Source organism: Pseudopodoces humilis, chromosome 20, assembly GCF_049639895.1.
Source record: "Pseudopodoces humilis isolate 2021_Gansu_Grassland_sample_001 chromosome 20, ASM4963989v1, whole genome shotgun sequence".
NCBI classification, from domain to species: Eukaryota; Metazoa; Chordata; class Aves; order Passeriformes; family Paridae; genus Pseudopodoces; species Pseudopodoces humilis.
In genome coordinates this window covers 5,435,110-5,458,555 of record NC_142219.1, presented here as the reverse complement: position 1 = coordinate 5,458,555, position 23,446 = coordinate 5,435,110, and the positions used below count along the sequence as shown (strand labels likewise).

The 23,446-nt window shown below is 44.1% G+C and overlaps 1 protein-coding gene across 3 annotated transcripts in view; it reads right to left on the bottom strand.

The window, feature by feature from the left end:
* The window catches only part of ULK1 (unc-51 like autophagy activating kinase 1), a 76,368-nt gene that overhangs the window by 40,413 nt on the left and 12,509 nt on the right, over positions 1-23,446 (bottom strand). For all 3 annotated transcript variants that reach the window (XM_088064799.1, XM_005524346.3, XM_014253856.2), the window contains exons 5-10: positions 20,069-20,101; positions 19,245-19,281; positions 12,429-12,602; positions 10,635-10,708; positions 8,397-8,498; positions 1,153-1,211 (exon numbers count right to left, since the gene is read on the bottom strand). In XM_088064799.1, the coding sequence (XP_087920925.1) occupies positions 1,153-1,211; positions 8,397-8,498; positions 10,635-10,708; positions 12,429-12,602; positions 19,245-19,281; positions 20,069-20,101 (479 nt within the window). The remainder of the gene's footprint in view (positions 1-1,152; positions 1,212-8,396; positions 8,499-10,634; positions 10,709-12,428; positions 12,603-19,244; positions 19,282-20,068; positions 20,102-23,446) is intronic.

Genomic DNA, 23,446 nt, shown 5'->3' with positions numbered 1-23,446 from the left:
TTTCTCATTTAGTAAGAGGGGCTATCTCAAAGGTGAGCAGTCATGTTTCAGGCTGCACAGGAGAAACAGAAGCTCTACTTTCTGCTCACGCGGACTGGGCTCCAACTATGCAGTCACATTTTTCCTTTAAATTGTTTCTTTTCAGGTGTTTTACTTCATCACACCCTCTGGTTCAATCCAGGTGCCCCAGAGGTAATCCTGGTAGAAATTCATGCCTTCTCCCCAAATCAAAAAAGGAAGTACTTAAAGGGAAATTAACTGTATATCACAAGTCATTGATAAGAGCTCCAGCTTCTTGACAGTTCCTTCCAGTTATCTCTTGGAACTGTCTGAACTGATAAGGGTAAAGAAAAATCCATAAACAGCAACCCAATGAACTTCCCTGCATATATGGCTGCATTAGGAGCTCTGCCAACTGGCAGCTAACTTTCTGGTCAAAAGAGGCCATCCAGATTTTAGATACATAATCTGGAACTTCAGTCCTGTCTCTGTACCAGGCTGAGGTTTTCTGAGCCAGCATGAGCTTCTGCTTTCAGAGCTCAGAAATCAAAAGGAAAGACCACAGCAACAAAACTAAAATACCCTGACAAATCACAGCACCGAGCAGAGAGGTAACATACACCCTGTTGGGACGAGAGCAGTTCTCTTCCCCCTGGAAACTGCAGCAGTGTCCATTTCCAGGGAGGTTATAGTATTTCCCCCAGTACAGCAGGATGGACAGAAGCAGTTGCTGCCTGACACGTGAGAAATGGGAATGTGATCTGCAGTCAGGTATGGCAGGTTACAGGAGAGGCTGCAGTTTGGCTGCTTGCATGATCCCAGAATTGCCTTGAGCTTTTCCCAAGGCTCTCGGCCTCAAGGGAGCCACGTGTGGAACAGGACCTCTAGCTGGCCCTTGGAATCACTAACAGTCCTGAATTTTTGCAATGTAGGAGAACAGTGTCTGCAGAGAGACAGAACATCCCAACCCTGACTATCTGCTGCCGTCGGACTTTCTCTGGGCCACGTCACTGCTGGGTTAAGGAATGGGGAAAGGCAGGAGGCCAAATATTTTAGTCACCTCCCCAAGTGACAAGCCAGTAGCATGCAAGGACAGGTGTAAACACAGAGTAAACAAGTGCCTACAAACATTGACACTGGAAAAATGCTTACTTGGGCATCAGCATCTTGTTTTTCTCATAGAAGAGGCGGAGATCCTGTGGGCTGCTGGCCTGTAGGGGAGAAAGAAACCAGTACATGAAGCAGTTGACCACGAAGGAAAGGGATTAGCATTTCTATTTCACTGCAGCTCTGAAGAGCAGAGGCACTTTTTACTTGATGGACCAGCACAATTAGAACTTGCAGGTTGCTTTACAGTGAAAAGCCAGGCCTGCGCTGCAGTGAAAATACAGCATTTCAACCTGCTGTCATTTTGTCCCTGACCTGGTTCTGTCCTGCTCTGCCCTTCCATGGGCTGAGCTTCACTGCAGTGGGCTCTGATGCTCAGGTTTGAGCTGGCCTAATAGCCTCACCCAGGAGGCTGAATAATTGTAGACGTGATGAGTCCCAAATGATGAATGGCAGATCCTGCTGAGAACACGGATTAATGCTGCAGGGCATTTAGAAAAGGAGCAGGGAGTCTGTTGATGGGTAAGGGATCTGTGAAGAGGCTAGGAACATGAAGCAACTGAATTAGGATTTTCTACTTTAGTTCCAGGAAGCCAGAAGGTCTCAAGCCATAGCTCCTATTTTATTTGTGCAGTAATATACACAACTGCGGGGGATGTTGATGACCAGATTCCAAATTCTGAGAGATGGGATTAACAAAAAAGGTGGGGGCTAGGCACAAGAGGTTTACAGCTGAGGTTAAAAATAAAATCACCAGTAGACAAGCGTAGACACATAAAAATCCCCTAATATAAATTCTCCATTTGTTTTCATGCAATGAATAATACAGGCCAGTAAATTAACCCTAGTGTCTCAAGCTTTCCTGCTTAGGCAAAGTTGCTTTATTAAAGGCATAGCAGGCTGCTGGCACAACACAGACATGAAGGCACACAAACAGGGCAGGAAGATCAGAGGGATTCATCTGCAATCAATTATTATTTCAGCAGAGTGCGTAGGAAAGTGTGAATGAGGAGGCAACAGGCAGCTTCTCCTGATGTTCAGGGCAGGCTCAAAAACCCCTCGAGCTTTCCACCTACTTCTGTTTCTAAATTAGAAGTATTTAAGGTCAATTAAGATGCTTAAAATGGCAAATCAGACAGGCCAATCTGCAGATGGCCATCAAAACACCACTAACATGGTATGGCTGGAAAAGCAGCCACATAAGATATTGTTTCAACATCACCTACTCCCTCTTGCTGAAGATGAAAATTAAGGATAACTGAGAGCTCAGTAAAAAAACCCCAAGAGAAACCAAAGGCATTCTCAAAAGCTGATAGTATCAACACACTCATGTACTACTCATCAGGGCAGTGTTTTTTACACAGTCTTACCAACAGGAGCTACACCAAAAATACATCAAAATTAAAGCAGATGTAAACTTTGTTACACAGATGCCAAACTGCATCATAACTTCCAACTGCTGCCACTCAATTTGATTCAGGAAAACTCCATTTTACACCTTCCCCTTGCAGATCTTGGAATGTAATTAGATTAATATTTGGCAAATTTAGGGAGACAAGCATACACACTGCACCAAATGGCCTGGCCACATTGCCCAGAGTGATGACAAACATTCCTGACACACACAACGTACAAGGAGGGGCAGAACTCCAGCACAGGGAGGGAAGGGCTCATTCACTTCAGATACAAGCCTTGGCTGTTTGCTCTGGTCATTTCCTGTTGCAACAGGTCAATTGTTTCACAAATACAATGAAGCTCTGATCTACTTCAAACACTGTTTTGTCAGAAATTTTCCTGCCAAGAAAGAGAGTATATTCAAAGCAGCACATATATGAAGACCAGTTCATTAGAGAAGGTTTCAAAGTGCTGGCTTGGACAGAAACAAAATTCTCAACGAAGTTTTCCTCATCCCTGTACAAATTCAAGAGATGTGCCTTGTGTAGGGATGCTGTTCCTCTACATTCTGCTGTCCCAGTACAATCCCCACTTGCTCTGCAGGGACCACACCAGGCTGCCAGGCTCCTTTTCACTTGGGCTGCCCCCGAGCCTGCCATTCAAGGTTGGTCCCCAGTGCAGATACCAGAGGAAGGGAGTCATTCTAGTGAGTGCCCAGCACAGACAGCCATGGATCACCATTAATTTGGCAAAACCAACTGCATCCTCAGTTAACTTCATTATTAATTGGCTGAGTCACAGAGCTCTGCTCCCAGTAACCTGTCCACTGCTCTCTTGCTATCATACAATTCAGAAAGAAATAGGACCCTCAGCCACTTTGCTCACCACTCCTTTCAATAAGCAGTGCTTCTATAAGGATCATGGGGGAAAAAAAAAAACCAGAAATGTTTGTAATGCAGTAAAAATGTCACATAAATTCCCTCATCTAGGAAGCTAAGTACTTAACTTGAAATCTGCCTTCTAGGCAGATACACTCTGCCCAAGAAAAACACCAGCAAAAGCACACTTTAGGCACGTAACAACCTGACCATTCAAGGTACACAGAGCTACCTGTGGGACAGCACCCATCTATCAGAGGCAGGGATGCAGAACAGCTCAGCTTTGCCTATGGCCAGGAGGGCACACCAGCAGCTCAGTTCACACCCTCAGTCCCCTCCTCATGTCACTACAGAGCAGCTGCATTTTGGTTTTGTCTACCCTTTCTATATATAGAGGCAATGGGACAAATTCAATCCTGCCACTCTGTTACTTTGTCCTGAGCAGCAGTGGAAATATGTTGAGCCAACAAAGGCATTCAGCAGAACCCTGCCAAATCCCCTTCAGTGCTGGCTGCCTGGAAGTGAACTGCATGTGAAAAGCAGGCAGGGTGGTGCTTTCAAAAGCACTCAGCAGTGGATTTATCATGCTTGGGACATGGCTGGATGCAAAAGCCCAACACTCAGACAGAAGAAGGTCAGAGACATTCACACCTTCCCTGAAGAGCCCTGTCTATTCAACACTCCCTAGCAGGTGTATGGTATCTGCCTCGCTCTTTGAATCCTTTCCTTAGGCATTCAGAGGTGAAGAAAGGGGATTTGGATATGTTAGAAAGAAAAAAATAAATAAGTAATGTTGTTTCTAGCTCAGTAGCTCTAGAAAAAAAGCTTGAAAACCTGCTGAAAATACTTTCTGATGTTTTAAAGACTCCCACAACAAAGTGGCTGGCATTCAGAGGACTTGAAAGCCCAAGGACAAGCAAACAAAAAACCCACCCCCTGAACCTTTTTCTTTAGCAGTCCCCGGATTTCTCTATACTGCCAACAGAGCATGGTAAGACCCACAAACACTGGTCCAAAAGCCAGAAGTGGTTCATTGACTACAGCAAGTCAATCACTGCACTCATTCTCAGCAGAATGACCCACCAGTTCCAGGAATTCCTGTCCCCATGGACACAGGGCACTCCAGAGGAACAGAGCTGGGAACAGAAGAGCAAGCTGCCTATCAAATAAACCAGGGGTTCAAATTCTTGGCATAAAATCCACTCTTTCCTGGTGTTCCTCAAAGCATTTCACAACATAGCAGTTGCTGTAAGTGATACATAATCCTAGTACTTATGCAGACAGAATTAACTCAGAATTAAAGCAGTAAACTTGGTACACCAGACTTAGAAATTAACTTTTCACCTTACAGCTAGCTGGGATCAGAACATAAACAGGCAGGTGAACTCTTTCAGAGCTGACAGACCAGCTAGAAAAACTTGCATTAATTCCCTTGTCAGTTCCCTGCTCTTTGGTTCACTCCCCCCCAGACACAGGGCACCATGTCCGTAGAAAGCTCAAGATCCATGCAAAGGCTCAGACAGCAGACAACCAGGTTTCATGGTGTTTAGCAGGATCTGATATCCCAGTGCCAGAGCCAGCTCTGACACAACCTGCCAGTGCTCAGTGGGGTGTCTGCTTACCAAGAGCTGCCCAGATTTAAAAAGGGTCATACAACAGAAGCCACCAGAAATATCAGTGTGATTCCTCCCACACAAGGGAAAAAAAAGGAGATTGAGGTCATTTAACTAATCATATTTAAAACACCATCTGACAAGGACTAGATTGGTTTTGGACTGTTTTAGACCTTGTGTAAATCTTTCTTCTCTTGCCTCCAGCTTTGCTTCTGGTTGTCACTTGTTTACACAGCCAGCATGACCTCACGGTAGGCACGGGGTCCCAATCTTTTCAACTCAGGTAAGGACAAGAGCAAACCACTGCATTCCCAAGGCACTACCCAGTTCTGGTCAGCAGGAGCAGGAAACTCACTGTTCAAGTCCTGTCCTCAGTGACAGAAATGCCGAGACGTGAGTGCAGACCACTTATTAGGCAAGGCAAATTAACAATTCCACATTAATACAGTGCTCAGCAAATCTGTTTATAGGGATTATGAATCCCATTAATCTCATCCCTGTGGCAGTCTCACTGTTTTGTTTATGGGCATGTTTAATACAAAAAGCTCCTTAAGAAAGCTTCACCAGCCATCCTACCAACTGTTCACATCTGAGCATCAGCAGCTTCTCTCTTGTCTGTGTGCAGTGAGGCAGGGAAGGGACAGGAAGGGTTCTGAGAAATTGCCTTGGGTGACCCAGCTACAGTTAATTTTAACTCTGAGACAGCCAGAAATCACAATCACACACATACATCTCTGTCTTGATTTACGAGCACTTTCAGGACTGACAGCTGTCTCAGCCTTTCTACACATTTGATCTTTTTTCCATCTAACCCATTTCCTCAAAGCCCTATTTTATTTTTAGGCAGCTCATTCCTCCTCACCACAGATAACACTGGAGTCCTTTTTGTTTGCATCCTCCTGAAGAATCCTGAAGGATCCTCCTTGGCTCATGCAGTGACACCCAAACACAGCATGTTTCACGCCACTGAGCTCCAGATTCCCATGGGAATCTCAGCTAGACAGAGATGAGGAGCTATCTTTGCCAGCCTGGGAGGGAAGGCACAGTGAGGATTTAGCCTGAAGAGGTTCACTCAGAAATCCAGTTCCTGGCTTCCCTGTACAACTGGGTCTGCTGGTGGCACTGTGTGGAATCTGCCTGTTTTCTTCCCACCCATTGGTAGACATCCCACCCAAAAGCACTCGTTCCTATTCATGGTGTCCCAATCACCTCTGTCCACTAGCCCTCTTTTCTCCTAAAAGCCCTGTAAACAACAGCTTCTTGCCTGCTCAGTGACCATCAGCAAATTCATTCAACACAGTCATGCCAAAGAAGACAGAAAGCCAGTTAACCTTTAACCAGCTTCCCCTAGACAGGCTTCTTTCACCTGGATCTCAAGCTGGAAGGCAATTTGTGACATGCATGGCCAAAACAAATAGATGGGGCATAAAGAACCATCTGGGCTGAGCTCCTCTCTCTCCCTGCTCAAACACATCCACAGCTGCTACTGCAGTCACAAACAGGGCCTGGCATTTTGCTTCAAAATACAACCTCCAAAAGAGGAAAGGGTGTGGGGAAAACTGAAATAGAGAAACCAGTAACCCCCATTCCCAGCCCAACAGATGTTGGGAGAGAGTTATCTAACGAGGCAAGCACAAAGCAAGGTCAGGAACTGCTGGGCAGGGACTGAAGTGTCCCTTCACTGTCCACTCCAAGGCAGGGTATTGCCACATTTCAACCTGAGACAAAGAGTCCCTATGATAAAGTCACCACATTAAACAGTAATTAAATCATTTGAATGAGTAGGTACCAAGGTGCCTTTAGAGACTAAAAGGCACCAAGACAAGGGAGAATCCATGCCAGAATCTCCTATGCATACCATAGTCAGAGCTTGCTTTCTCCTCCCCATTTTCTTCCTAATACACAAATTTTATTTTTTTTTCATCCTAACAGTCATTTTTTCCTCTCAAACAAAGATACTAACACTGATGACAAGTGGATGCAGCCGGTAAACAGAAGCCATTCAGAAGTTTCAGTGCATTTTGTAGGGGTTTATAAAAAAAGTAACAAGCAAAGGAAATGAAGTCTTGCTCTAAATACAGAGGAAGCTGGTGGACAGAATATAAAGCATTGGAGTGGAAGATTCTTATAGCAGCAGGGAAAAAATTACCCTGAAGGAAAAAAGTGTTCTTGGCTCTAGACAAAACCAAAACATACCATTAGTTTACTCCTGTATTTTCCCACTCTTTCCTGCAACAGATTCAGAATTCACTTTATCCTCCCTGATGATGTAACTGTATAAACATTCCAGGTCTTGTGTGAAATCCTAAAGAGCTGTGGAACTAAAGCTCATAAAGTCCTTCACTTCATAAAATTTGCCTTATTACATGAGCACAGATTTCCCTCTGACTGACTTTCTTTTGTGCTTTTTTTGTTTCCTTTTTATTAATTTTTTGGGGTTTGTCGGGGATTTTTTCCATTTTATTTTGTTAGGGTATCAGGATAAAGGGATATCAGGACATAAGAGAGGACCAGAAAGAAAGGGGGGGAAAAATCTGACAAATACAGTACTTTAGAACAGTAATATCAAGGGAGAGTCTGCTGATCTCATTCAGAGATGGAATAAGTAGCACACAGTGTAGCTAACAAAAAAAATACACTGAGTCTAGATGAATTCCAGCTATGGATGAGGAAAAATGTGTGAAGTAATTCTGAAGCAACAGGAGTAAGGTTGTGGTGAATTCTTAAAGTCAGAGAATGCTGTTCATAAAGGATATGCTGTATCTCATCCAGAAGTTATGGCATTAAGTACAGGGTGGAGCTTTACAGGACTGTGTTGTATTTGGAGGGGTTTGGATCTGATGAACATAAACATTTCAGGCTGGAAGAGATTGCTGTGAGATGACAGATAAGATCCTTTTGATATTATCCTGCTTAACTGCTCTGAAAACCAAGTTGATTTAGCTGCAATACACTACTTACCACCAAATCATCCTGAACATTAACTTGCAATTACAATCTTCCTTATAGTCCTTCAATATCCAACAGAATTATAATTATAAATTATACACTGACTACAGTTGTAAATAGAAACTGATTTTTTAAGTGTAGGCCTTTAAAAACTCCACTGCTTTAATTGATTCATGGTAATTTTCTCAATAAGTGACCTTCCTAAGCTCTTATAGCTGGGAAATACATTTCAATGAGAGACAGCCCAGAGAAGAGGCATATTCTAGTAACACATCCAGCATTACAACACAAAGCACAACACTGTCAAGGTGTTGGACAGTCAGACCCTCATGAGGCTGGATCTATGGGAGCTGATATTAGAGATGACAGAAGCCTCTGAGTAACCAGGTTAGAAGAAAAAGGTAAGATAAAAAAAGCAGGAAAGAGTCATAAACATCAAATCTCAGCAACTCACCTGAAAGGGAGCCTTTCCTGTTAGACACTGATAAATGATGGTTCCTATACTCCAGAGATCAGCTTTGGCATCGTAGTGTTGTGACATAATGACTTCTGGTGCCTTTTGGGGAAGAGAAGGGAAACTTATTTTATAAAAAGAAATAGTTTTGGTGTTTTGGTGGATTTTTTAGCAGCTCCAAGAGAGATAAGTCACGATAATGCTATAAAACCTCTTGAGCTAGATTCCCCAATAACCATGAAAGATTTACTCCCAGTAAGACTGTAACACCACACTGAAAGGGCCATTTCCCTATTTAAGTGGGGGAAGCAGAGACTTTCATTCAGAAGACAAAGATCCATCCTAGTAATGTGTATTTTGGCTAAACTCAGTACTTCCCCTCTCCCAGTGTACCATTTTCTGCTGAATCCACCAGAAGAAGCCCCACTGAAATCACAAACACGTTCTCAGCCAAAGCAAGGAGCAAGATCAAGAGCAGCAAAGGCTCCCACTGCACAGGTAAACTCCAGCCCACACCACAAGCTGCACCACTTGGGCATTTCCCTCATTTAGCCCAAGATGGCAGCACACTAATTAAGCTCCAGGGCCTGGTGCCAAGGTCACAGTTTGGGTTCAAAGGCAGAATTCCAATCCAACAGCTTGAGCCCGGCTGTGCCTCAGACTCTGGTTTCTAATCCCACATTGTGCCCTCAGCTGCTCCCTCCCAGGCTTGTTCCAGAAGCTGGAGACAGTGCAAGCCCCCAGAGCCCCTGGCTCAGCAGGCAGAGCCTCAGGAGCAGCACCAGAGGAGGGACAGGAGGGCAGCCTGGCTAATCCCACACATTTACAACTACAGATTTCATTGCAGTGCTGCCAGCATGGAACAAGATCAATTTTTTAGCTCTGTTAAAAGTAAAGGGCACACGTAATGGAAAAAAAAAAAATTTTGGCAACAAGTAAATTGTGGACAGGACTTCAGTCTGTCCCTAAGGGAAGGAGGCATGGCACCAAACAAAGCCAAAGCAGCAGGGCAAGAACTGCACAAGGAGATTTCAAGTCTTGTCGTGGCACGGATCATACTGGGGTTCAGACAAAAAGCTCCTTTCGGTAGAGGTAAAATACCTTTCTTTTTCTTAAAGAAGCAAAATGAAACAAAGCAGCAATAGCCTGTAAGCTAAAGCAGGGAATAAAGTCCTGCCTTGCCAGCAGATGGTTCCCAGGGCTCCTGCACAAGACTCACAATAGCAGTAGGGAAAGACTTCAAAACCCTCCTTGAATCCCAACTGAACCCTCCCCTCCCATCTTCCTTCAGACCCATCAATAAACAGAGAACAATGTGAAACGTTGAGATTTCTTGTAACATCCAGTGTTGTTTAAAATATAAATAAAAAACAAATAGAAAAAAATATAATCACTGATTTCCTCCAGCTCTTTCAGAAAATAAGCTGGGTGTTTTCAATTACTTTCACAAGAGACTCTGAAAGAAAAAGTATCACTAAAAATAGACAATTCAGGAAACTCTCACAGGAGAGGAGAGTTACATCATCTTCATATATAGCATAGTTCAAATAAACATCAGGCTTCAAAAAAAGGGAGAGAGAGGAAGTGTGTTTTGCTTGAGGTAGTTCTGTGGAACAGACTACCAAATACACTATGCCTGTGCAGTGCAGCACAGTCCAGCCTAACTCTGCCCAAAGACTACAGACAAAAAACTTAAGAGTGGATTAGACTGTGTTTGAAATGAGGTGCCTTTCACCCCAGGGCACCTGTAAAAACTTCAACCTAAACTGACTCACATAATCTTTTTACTTTGAGCTCAGACACCCACGTCCCCAGGAACTATTACAAGTCTGGCTTTGACGTTTTTATTTCTGTCTAGTTTTCTCATTTTTCCTCTCACTGACTTGATGTGACACCAAGACCTTGACTGCTGCCATGAGGACAAATAAGAGACCACCTCATCACAACCTGATCCCAGAGTGGAAAGTACAAAGAGGGTAAAAGGGATCAGTTTGGTTTCTTATGCACATCAGTTTCACAGTCTAAGCAGTCATCCTGGAATCATGATTTATCCACATCACACCTGGAAGTAACATGACAACACAGCAGCCAGAACTTCAGGAATCTCCCCATGTAATAGCTGGTTTCTAAGTAAACACAATTTCACCTCTGGGGGAAAGACTAGATAAAAACAAAGCCTTGCTTTTGGGGAGCAAAGCAAGAACAACACAGAAAATCTTTTAGAAAAATCACACTTACCATGTACATAGGTGAACCACACAATGTTGCTGCCATCATATTGTTCTGCAGGTATCGGGCAAACCCAAAGTCAGCTACAGAGAGAAACAGAGGTGGGTCAGAAGCAGACAGCAGCTCTACTCCAGTTGACTCTTCCTACTTTACCTTCATTTCCCATCAATCTTTGCAGCCTCTATCCCATCTTAGCAAGACTTTGACAGCTCTTCTTGAGCAGCAGCATCCTTGTGCTAGTTATTAATGCACACTGCAGACACTACAAAAGGACAGACCAAGCCCCAATAGCATTCAGATGAACTAACTCCCACCCCTCTTTCAGGGATCAGTACCCACCTGCCTGAACTCTGAAATGTCAGCTGGGAAGGCTCTCTTGAATTCAGTGAGAATGTGCCAATTCATAACCAGACAGTTCATCTGCTGCTGTGTCAGCCTTTCATTTGGGGAACTGAAAGTTCCCCTCCATTGAGAAAGCTGTAATGTGAAACACATCCAGGAGGAACCACTACTCACCACTACCCACACTTCTAGACCAGCCCTACCTAAACAAATCTTGTTCTGTTCCTTTAGAATGGTACCAACAGTGCTAACCCCAGCACTAGGACAGAAAACTGAGCCACAGTTCACTTAGCAGGTAGAAGAGCCAGGAACAAGGAATACTAAGGGGAATTACCTCTACAGGTTACTCAGCATCTGATCATATGACACTGAGATGTTCTCTCAAGGTTACCAGATGTTTCAAGCTAGGACATTGACACAGCTGTTTACACTGTCATCTGCCACTAATGAACTGGTACAGCCAGATTCTCCCTGGACCATGTACTCCTCAGGGAGGGTTGCAGGTTACATCAAACCCAAGAGCAGTTGTGCCCACAGCCCTCCCTCCTGCCCGTGTTTGCAGCTCCAAATCCCTTCCTTACAGATATTAACTCTGCACTTGACAAAAAACAAAACAAAACGCACATCATCAAAATACTTCAGTCAAACAAGATGCAGCATTTACAAGTTTTCCACTGGACCTTGTTTCCCAGCTGAAGGAAAGCACTAACACTTTCTCCACAGCACAAGGTTATGGTGAGGAACAGTTTTACCTAACTGGTGTCAGCTTCAGCTCCGAGTTGTAACGTAACCAAAAGCCCACGTGTGAGGGTGATGTCATCTTGTTTTTGAGGGACCACAGGGAATGTGTGTGCTCTGTAACTGGATTTCTGGAGCACCCATCCCAACTACTGGGCCATCTGTGCCACTTGCCTGATGTGCTGATGTGCTGAATTTCTAAAAGTTGCAGCTTAGAAGCCTGTCTCTGGTTAAGACTGAGAAAACTCCCACTTTTGGGTCTACCTGACAACCCACTGAGCCCTCTGAGACCAGCCAGGAGAGCAACTAGTGTCAGGTCTTCAGACAACAACATTTAACCTCAATACTGTTAAAAGCTGAAGACAAAAGCCACAGCTTCTGTTTATTTCTTGGTAAACCTGGAGATTACAAGCCAATTAGGACAGACTGGTGTTTGTTTTTACTGAGGGAGGCACCATTCAACTGGGAGCAGGGCAAGGCCTGCCCAATTCCTTTGTGTTGAATCTGTGTCCTGGCAGAGCAGAAAGCTTTTGCTCCTACTCCTTGGAGGCAGCTGAAGGCTACATTTACCAGAGGAACTAAGAATGAAAACCATTAGGGTGTTTTTAAAATGGAGCAATGCTTTTCTCCTCCTAGACAGTCCTCCAGAGTAAGACTGAGGTTTCCACCCATCCATCACCAAATTCCTGAGAGCTCAGGATGACATTTGTAGCGGTGTCTTACCGATCTTTATGCGAATGTTGTTTGGATTTGATTTCCTGCCTCCAGCATAGGAAAGGAGGATATTCTGTGGCTTCAAGTCCCGATGGATGATGCCCTTGCTGTGCAGCATTTTCATGGCACCTGCTATCTGCTGGAGAAAGAGCCTGATGGTGTCTTCACTAAGTGTCCGCATAGCTGGGAAGGAGGAAAGAAAAATAACCACAGATGAAAAACTTATAATGCCAGTTCTCTGAGGAGCCCAGAGGGCAGAGTCTCACAGCAATTAACTGTAATTTGTCATTTTATTCCCACATATGATGTCTTTTCCCCACACACCATTTCTGAATGATTCCTACAGGCAACAAGGGAGAGCATTTGCATTCCCAGCTTATTCTGTGGTCAGGGCTGTTTTCAGCCCCAAGTCTCTCATGGGGAACTCAGGCTAGCACTGAATGCTGAATCTGGGTTATTAACTGTGTCCAAAAGTGGCATCTGGTGAGGTTTAGGGCTTTCCTCAGCAAGAGCTACCAGGCAGATCCAGGCAAAGTACCAGGCAGGGCTGTGGCTGCTTGTGAGCTATGGTCAGCAGCAGCTGGATACCCAAGGTCAGAGCTTTATCACAAAGACTAGGTGTAAAGGTGGAGCTAAGAGGAAAGACAATTAGGATCAGGATTTACGCCTGCAAGAGTCATTAGGGCTCATGCTGGACTTGGGAAGGGTTGGTAGGTTAAATTCACAGTAGGTTAGGGCACATGGCCAGCAGGGATCTGTACCTTTAGGGTATGAGTCCAAGTCTAGGCCTAACCCTTGTGGATCATCACCCAACCAAACCAGAATTCTAATCCCAAATCCCATGTTTGGGTGAACCACGGTCCAGTAGTTAACAACAGACCCTACCAAATGACCCCTGCAAACCATCACCTGCCACCCTCCATCCTACATCCACAGATACAGCAAGAACGTCTCAAAATGTTTTCACAAGCCAAGTTTTTTTAAAAAAAATGTATTAGTGATCAAAATCTGCAAATATAGAAGCTCTGAAGTGGCCTCTCCTGAGATACAGGCCTCCCAGGGACTGTGGTGTGAAAATAAATATTGAGGGGATTAAAATAATTTTCAACTGGCTCTTCTAATCAGAGCAGTGAGACATCAGCTGTTGTTATTTTAAGAACTATACGTATTAAACTCCTGCCAAAGCTGGGAACAGCCTGCTGAACAAACCCTAGGATCAACAGTGCTACCAGCCTGCCTCCTTGTCAGTCACTGAGCAAGTCAGGCTTCAAGCAAGCACCATTTCACTTGAATAAAATAATTTCTTTTGTAAAAGGTCCCTGTAAATGACTTGGGACTTCATTAGCGTTTTTCCAGCTGTCCTCTAGTAAGACATTAAAACAGGCTGGCAGGAGCTTCAAAACACCACTCTACCCCGTCAGCTAGAAGGGAGGAATCCTTATGAAAACACAGCTGAGGCTGCACACAGCTTTAACACAACACAGGAAATTAAAAATCTAACTTTTAAAATACATGGATGGGAAGCAGCAAGGGACACAGATAAGTTAAGCAGCGCTTAGAATAGAAAATGAACTCCCACCACTCCCAAGCCTCACTGTTCTAGGAGGCACAAGCACAGCTAAAGTGTCACCATGGCTATCAGGTGGTCCTGGACTCACAACACGTGAGAGCAGGGCACATGTATCTAGAGTTTCTGTCCCCTCACTGAGCCTTTTTCCTGATCAACTGGCACTCAGCTGGAGTTCACAAGACTCCTCTCCCAGAAGGGGAGAGCCAATGAAGGGATTTTAAGGATACTAACAGGCAGCTCAGATGCAAGTCTTCGAAACACACTTGCATCTTCCGAAGAAAGCACTGCCTCATCTTTAACAAAGCTTTCCCCAACCTCCTGCTGAAATACGGCATCTATGTAATACAATATGTACTCAGCCCCATACCATTTTCTGTCCATTAAAAGTCTAGCATCTCTTAGCTGTGCTCAATATTCTCTCCAACAAAAGAGCTCTGCAGTATCTCTGCAATTTATACTCAAGGAAATCTATTCAGGAATGGTTAAAACACCATCTTTAAACAGAGCAGCAGGAATTCAAAAAGGGTTTGTTTTTTTTCCCAGTTCAGCTCAGGCCCAAGAAAGGATGGACCAATCACCCTCCCCCATATGTGAAGCAAGACTTGAAACTTGGTAATTTTTATTATTAAGGCAGCAGGCAATTATAAGCTCCTGGCTAAACACATTCTGCCTCTAGCAGAGGAACTGTGGAGAGCCTTGTCCTGACCTGCAGTCCCAAGAGCGTGCCACAGCTTTAAGGCGTTACCCTCTCCTTTAGATAATTTGGTGGCTATAAGACTAACACAGCACCAGCCCTCAGCAAACCAGCTGAGCCTCCTGATGTGAATTATAACTCTTTACAATACTGAAAACAACAACATTGCTACCAAGATCAGAAAAATCCATTCATCCATAGAAAACAGGGCTTCTGAACGATCTGTTTCTGCAGAATTTAAGCTTTTCCACTTCACAGAAGTCTGTACAAAGTTCTCAGCCCTGCAAAAGGACTGTTTTCCTGGCACAGAGAATCCAAACTGGTGTCTTGAGCCTGCAGATATATTCCCCCAGTAGCAGAGTGGAGCTACCATATTGCAGTGCTGCAAAATCAGATAGAAGTCTGCTGGATCCTCTGGCAGCATTAAATCTCACAAATCCAGGTGGGAAGGCAGGACTGGAAAATTGAGGCTCTGCCCTCAGGAAGAGAGAAGGGACAGTCATTTCCTTGGGGAGGGTAGGGGCAATACCCTTTTACCTCCTTCCATTAACAAACAGGCTGTAACACTGGGAAACAAAACTCCTTATCTCTCATACTCAGCCCATCAGTCTACTGTGTGACAGCAGCAATCTGCAACTGAAGGACAGAAACATAAATACAACTGGCATTTTCAATGACTTCAGGATACTGGTCTGCAAAAGTCCTCCCAGACCAGCTACCAACAGCAGAGGCAAGGAGAAGATACAGAAAACTCATTCAATTCAGGTGCCATCAAAAAACCCAAACAAGTGGAGAACAAAACAACTCTCTTCCCTTGCTAAATCCCAAACAGGGAACTTGTAAGTCTGTCCCTGTAAAAAGGGAATATTCTCATCTTCACCAGAAAACTGCTGGCAAAATAATAATCCTGCATTGAAGTCTGGACATCCCTGTGGATGTCTGTGGTGAGCAATACATTCTTGCAGAGGATGCAGTTTCACAAGCCCTACTCTGCCTTTACTGAGAAGCAATAATATCCCTGTGTTTATTTTCATGGGCTCCACTTTAGTGATGAGGCACTCTGCTTACTGCCTTGAGCTGCTCAGGTCAGTAGATCAGAGCAAATATTTGCTCTGGGTCACTGTGGGGCCCATATGCCTTGAGCTCTTAAGGCAGACAAAAAGGATGAAGCCACCTAAGAAGTGCCCTGGTCAGCCTGTTCTGAGAAGTTCAACCTGCAAGAGGCTGCCAGGTAAACTGCAGTAAACAGCCCCTGTCAGCTGATCCAAGAGTAGATGTACTGGAGTACACCCACTGACGCTGGGTTACACCACCGTTTTGGAAAAGTTATTTAGGAAAAAGAACATCTCCTCTTACCCACAGGTGTCACAAGTATCTCTAACATGGGCCCAATCCAAGTCACACTGAAGTCTGAGACCAAGCTGACTCGTTTGGGGGCTGGTTTGTACCTACCCCATCCACCCAAGCAGAGCATGGTCAGTGACACTCCCGTCAATCTTCTGTACAAGTCAGAAGACTTACTCCAGATGTTTCTGTGACAGGACTAGACCTCCTTAATTACCTGGCTGCAGAAGGAGAAAAGCTACAGAGCAACACTTCACGCCTCTGGTTTGCGACAGGGTCCCTGCACCACTTGGGATGGACTAGATCAAAGATCAAAGCTCCCTGCATGTGTCACGATCAAACAAAGAAATTCCCTGTTATGAGAGCCTTTATGAAAGGCCCAAAATACACTCTTATAAAGTGTCCATAACAGCCTGTGCCAATGCCAACTCACAGAATTTAAGGAGTTTCAGACCAGTCTGCTCTGACCTCCTGAGGACACAGAATTCCAGTTATTTCTGTACAGAAGCTGGTCACTTCTATAACACTTCCCACTGCTCTACCACACACAGCAGAGACCTGCCACTCTCAGCTCAACACATGATGGCCTCCAGTGAAAGCAACATCTAGAGATCTCCCAGAAGGGAAATTGCATTATACCACTAAAGGACACCACCACCACAGCAGCTGTGCAGCAAACAGCCTCGGGTTGTACCACAGAGATGGGGCTGCCCAACACCATAACCCAGCCAGACACACACAGTGTGCTGCAACGTGCACCTATGCACGTCCTCCAGTCATGAAGACAAGGAGAATTAGAGTGCCTTGGCATTCAACATGGAATTACCATATTGCCTAATGCCTGTAATTAGAGGGCAGAATGGATCTGGAAGCTTACAAGCAACTCATTCAATGAGAACCAGGGGATTTGCATGTGCTGCTTGCTTAAGTGTTACAGGAACAACCAGCACAAATGTCTGAGGAGCCAGTGGGAAAGCAGAGGTTGCAATTAAACACCATCACACAATTATCAAAATAACTGAAGCAGCACAATAGCCACTCAATAGAAATGAGCCTCCTGAGTACCAGTCAAAAACTGAAGAAATCTAGGCTTTCCAAGATGAGTTTTCAGTGAAAAAGCACTCCTGTCAAAAGCACCCAGGGTGCCTGCAGAAGCTGGAAGAGGAGATAACTCCACAGGAGCATGTGGTGGGATGCAGAAAGCTGACACTTACCTAGGCTCTGGGATTAACTAAACCTTCTTGCTGTACTCCCTTACTGACTTCTCCCTCTGGAAATCAGTGCCTGCTGGGTTCTCTTCACCAGCAACCAGCACACAAGTGTTAAAGGGTTAAAATAAATCTGAGCACCAACTTCCCAGTCACAACAATCTTTACAGTTACCAAACCAAAATATTTTATTGGTAAAAACAGAGCTAAAGGTTAACTTTCTCACATGAACTCAGGCAAAGAAGGATCAAGTCTTGCACCAGGTAACACTCAAACAAACCAAGCTGGGGTAAAACTGAATTTTATTTCGAAAATACAATTCATTGTCACTTTCTCAAACTAGCCACCAACTTCCTCAGTAATTTCAATCAATAAATCAGGAAGTGAGCTGTATTAACAACCTAACTAATTGCATGCTTCACTTTTTTCTTGAGTTTTTTTTCAGGGGGGAGGGTGGCAGAAAGGAAAAGACAACAATGTACACACAAAAGTACCAGTACAGACCAGAAGATTTACTATAAATCCTCGCTTCTGTAATTTTTTTCTGTAATTGCTTGTTTACACACACAGGCTTGCCAATAAGAGTGCACAGCCCAGTGCTTTAAGATCAAGGTTCACTTCATGTGCATGAAAGCTAAACAATTTAGCTTTCAAAGCCCATGCACTGGTAAAACTGAAGTTTCACTATTTTTTAAAAGCATTTATAAAATTTGCATTCAGAAAGAAAAAGAAGGTACCAAATACAAAGCCATCCTCCACTGTTGTTCATAGGAGCATTCTGCCACCATGGAAGATGCTCCTTTTAGAGCACTGAAATGCCCAAAAGATGCAAAACATATCTAAGACAAAGCACACTAAACCTGGATTTTTTTTAAAAAATGCCTTTCACTTCTATCTCACCCATACTTTAAACAAACAAAAGACATGAAAGGCAGAATATTCTTTTTCCTGCAAGTACTAAACCCTTTCTGAAAATTCAAGTCCACAAATATAATTCATTACCCAGTAGGAAGAGTGTGACATGCTAGCATCAAGCCCCAAATTATCATTCTCAGGACACCAACACTAGCTGCAGGACAAATGTAAATTTACCTTTTAATCCTTCAATTTTTGCCATTTCCAGGCAGCAATAAAGAGCCTGAAGTATTATCCAGCTGACTAGCTTTTAATTTGAGCAATGTGAACAAACTTTGTTTAACCACGACACAGAGCCACACATGAAATGAGATTAAAGTTGTCTCTTTGCATTTAGTAATCTTCTAGTTAACATCCAAAGCAACCAGAAAGCTACTTTAAGGGAAAAAACCTCAGCCAGGGCCAAAAGAAAAACAAAAAAAAAAAAAGGCTGTGCCTGAGTGCAGCCAAGTATTGTTAAACATTTTATCCTCCTACCTGTTCTAGGTACTGAGGTGCAAGGTGATTTTCACAAAGGCCAGGGTCCTGTACCTTTGCTGCACTGAAAAATACTTGGAGAGGTTGCCTGAGTCCCAGCAATACAGCTGGATGACCTGCAAAGCATTTGGCTTGATGGCAAAGACACTCCTGAGCCTCACAAAAAGGTTCTTCAAGGCACCACAGTCCCAGATACATGTGCTGTACTCTCCAGAAGACCCCAAAGTTAATGGGTTTGTCACCCTCACAGCACTACTGGCTACACCACAGCCATCCTCAATATGCTGAAACAGGAAATATGTTCTGCCCTAGATGCAGAAACACCTTAGAGGTAAACTTAGAGAATATACTCTTGGGATCTTATTTTAATCCAACACTACAGAACTGCAAATCTGCAGTATAAATAGCTTTTTGTCAATCACCAAGAACAGACAAACTGTGTCCCTAGCAGCACTGAAATATGTTTAACCTAAAAGGCCATTGTAACTAAAATATATAACTACTGACCTACATAGAAAGAGCTATAAGACCAGCATTTATTGTCATGAATTCTCAGTTTTCAAATGATTATGAAGGGTGAACCTCACAGAGGATATTCTCCATACTGCTGTACTTACTGTGAAGGTAGTCTGCCAGGTCACCACCATTACAGTACTGCAAACACAACAGAAAACTCAGTTAATACAGGGCAAATTAAAGATTAAAAAGTAAAACAGTAAACTTCAGTAGGATGGCGGGCTTATCACAGTATTTAAATATAAATAATCACCCATGTCAAAACACATATTCAGAAGTTGGCAGGGAAAAACCCCATTCCTCTGGGTTCCTCTCCTGTCCTATTTCCCATAAATGTTATGTTGCATAATGACACACCAGCATCAAACAGCTTTTGTGCACATCCATGTTCAAAGCACATCAGAGAGAAAGGTAAAACCAGAACAAAGCAGAGGGGTCACCACTGGAGACACCAGCAGAAAGCTGTTTGAGGAAAGCCTGGGAGTGGACACAGCTGGAAACTGAAACTCCTCACACCAGTGTTCCACATCATTAAGAAAAGTCAACAAGACTCCGAGTGAGAACTGCAGAGGAAGGAAAACATTCAGAGGCTCTGCAGGTGATGTGTGCCCAGAACATTCTCTCTGGTGTATGTGCAACACACACTCCCCCGTGGCACCCATCTGACCCCTGAGCTTCAGTGTCTGCTTAAGCCTGTGCCTGCACCACCACCTGAGAGCAGCAAGAGGAAAAATCCCCTGGCTGCTCTCTGCACCCACACTCTCCAAGGCCTGAGCTGCAGATTAGGTCAACAGCCTCACAGGTGAGACTGCCAGTGGAAAGTTTCACCGCTTGTGAAACATGCTCATCTGCTTAAAATGAGTTTAAAAACTGTAAACAGAGAAAGAGGAAGGGGAAGGAGGTTAAAAAAAAAAAAGACACTCACCTCCATAACCAAGTAGACAGAGTTTGCCAGTTCCTAGGAAAATAAAAGATGGAAAAATAAGGGATTTCGGCACTGAAATGTTTCAGACATTTAATTGCTGTATTGCCTTTTAAACAGATCATCTGTTCTCTGCTATGAGTCAGACTGAAGAAAGGGTACACACATTTTACGTTAATTCTTGGAAGACTGCTTGCTTTGAAGATGCCAGGTATTTAAGCATATTATTGGTTTGTGAGAGTGCATCTGTTTAACCAAGCTGATCTCCTGTATTGTGGCTTGGGTCTCCATGTCCTTTTGGGCTCCAGGGATTAACAGTGGCACGCAACACAGATGCTGGCACACTGCTATCTTAGAGCCTTAATCATTTCCACATTTAACTTGGCCCTTTAGAGCAGCTGTGCCCACATGAGCAGCACTAGCTTGAACAGAAAGATAAAAGCAGCACAACTTTGGGACCTGCACTTCAACCCCATGGCTGAGAAGTGCCCAAGAGACTCACTTTCTCTTAGAGGGCAAAAAGGAAAGATCTCAGACCAAAAACATTAACACTTGCCAACCATATTTTCTGCATGCCTTAACAGTGCCATTATCAGGTGGCTAAAGCTTTCTGGATTGTAACAGGGGTCAACACCAGCAAAGCCCAGGCCAAATGCTCATCTTCCTAAACTCACTAGAGGTGCTGCACTGTGATGCTCTTACCATCTTGGGAGTTCACCTCCTGCCTTAGCTGACCTCTCCCCAGCCCTTGGGAAGTGTGCAGATATCCATGGTACAAGCACAGGATAGTGCATAAGTGTGTCCCACAAAAATACAGCACCACAGAGCCACAACAGGAACCTTGGTGGCTGTGCAGCACATGGTGACACCAGCAGCTACCTGGCACGTGTCCAGCAGAGCCACCAAACCACTGCCAAAGAACAGACATGAAGACAGCCAAATATCCTGACCCTGGGTAGAACCAGGAGGTCAAATGACTAAATCCTGTTGTTGAAACAGAAGTCAGGCAGAAGTAGACCTACTACATAAAATCTGTAAGCTAGAAGTCACTCCTAAATTCAAGGCCCAGCTGGGAGCACTCACAGGCAACAACTATGTGGGTGAGTGGAGAAGTCCTGAAAGCAGAGGCAGAGCAAGAGACTCCATTTCCAGGGCTCCAGGGCAGCATGACTTCACTCACAGGCTGTTTAGATGTCTATGCACCTGATTCCTCTTCTGACCCAAATAATTTCAAAACCCCCAGCATCCACCCTAGAAGCTGTTTAGTTTCCAAGCAGTCTCCACTGCGTGCTCTCAGCCCTTTCACCCTGGTCTGTCCACAGGACTCTGCCTCCTATCAAGCTGTACCAAATTCCCTGCCTTTGTCAATGCCTGGAGTCCTCAGCACCTCTCACTTTCTCTTCTATCCTCTTTTAACCTCACAACGTGAAATCTGGGTTTCCAGATGTTTGCTGAACACTGGTTAGAGGAAGAGAGGAGGAAAGTGAATTATCTGTGATTTGAGGACTCAGCCACAGCTGCAGGGGGACTGGCCACATTCCCTGGAGGGGCTCAAGTGTCCACCAGAGCCTGAGGCCACCCTTGATTCTTACAGCTGTTCTCACTGCCAAGCTCTCTGAGCTTTGAGAAGTCCCCTTGTTTGTTCAAAAAGCAATATTCTGTGATACTTCAAGAAAGTGTTCGTTGCACTTCCTTGCATGACAAACACTTCTTTCAATAGGCTTTGTTTTTCAACCTCTGCATTTGAAAGCAGCACACATTAAGTCATCCAATTCCATACACACATTGGATGAAGTGGGAAACCAGCCTGTGGTTAAAAGCACCAGCCCAGGGAAGCAGTGCAAGAAGAAAATCCAAAGCATCATCAGAAGCTTTGCACATGAGAGAGCACTGAGGGAGAATTCTCAGGAGCATTCAAAGCCCACCAGCTCCTGCTCTCCTAAGCGGGAACAGCAGAAAGCCAAGGTTGATAAAAGACACCCAGGACTTTCACTTCTGTAAGAACTCCAGCCCTGAGGTACCAGAAGATATGAGATACACCAGAAGTGCAATGCAGCTGCTCAGGGAACTCACTGCAGGGCAACTGCTGGGCACACATGAAGTGTCTGAAGTGTTTTTTACAGCCCAGACCAAGTTCATCACTGCTGCAGAAACAATTTTCATAGATGCATCTTGGCTAAACATGCTGTGATCACTGCAGCTCAGTAACTCTGCAATTTAATATGTATGGTGCCAGCAGGGTTTGGGAAAGCTCAGTATATTATTACCTATATAGAAAACAAAGAGGAACCAGAGCTTACACAAACCAAGTCCAGAAGATATTTGTAATAACTTATTAGCCAACAGCTAATGTACACTCTGCAGTTAGGTTGTTTTTCCACTCTACATTATTTAAAGACTCTGTAAACAAACATCACCAAGGAAGTCATTGATTTTTGGCAGCCAGTGTGTGCAGTGACCAGGGTTAAACAAGGACCTGCACAGGAAAAGGGAGATGCTCTGCTTGACTTTCCCAACAACAACATGACCTTGGTGGTTGTGGTTTTATCTCTTCACTTTGTGCTGGTGTGATAAGAGGGCAATGCCTGAAAGGCTTCGAGAAGTCAGTGGCTCCCCCAATCATCACTGGCAACAGCACCCTCTGAAAATTCAACCTCACCAGGCAGAATTGGCCTCCCTGCTGCACCCACAGCAGCAGAGGAACACCTAGCAAGGGTATTTTCAGATCACAGATGCCTGTAGCAAGGAGAACAAAATTACACATTTGAGCTTCAGCATTTCAAGACCCGCTTATGAGAAAGAGATCTCTAGAATTTTGCCAACTAAACTAAACATTTATTTCAAGAAGGGTCCCAGAAACAAACTAGTGTTTGGAAAAAGCCAGTAGAGCTTACTGTGGTTAAAATAGACTCAGCTGTCTAAAGAGACTTCTGGTTTCTCAAACAGGCTAATGGACTTCTCTCAAGCTGATTCAGCAGCAGAAACTACTTCTTGTCCATTTTTATCCTTCCACTATATTTACAATTTTTTCATTAACAAAACAAGGAAAAAAATACTTCAAGCCAAGTTTTGCAAGCTACCAGTTTCTCTGAAAACCAAAGCAAAATGCCCAACCCACTCATTTCCACATCAAGAAAAGTATTACAGTTTGCTGTATTTTTGTAGAGGCTTATGTTCAAGAAGTGTTACAGATGATTTCCTCTGGACCTCTTATTCACATGTGCCAGTCTGTACAGCCAAGCCTAATCCTGACACTAAACAAGCTCAATGAAGGGAACAGCACAGACATAACCCCTAACTTTTCTTGTCATCACAAAGGGCAGCAGTACCCTGACCATGCCCCACAATAGCAGCAAAATGCCTCTGCCAAAGGCATTAAGC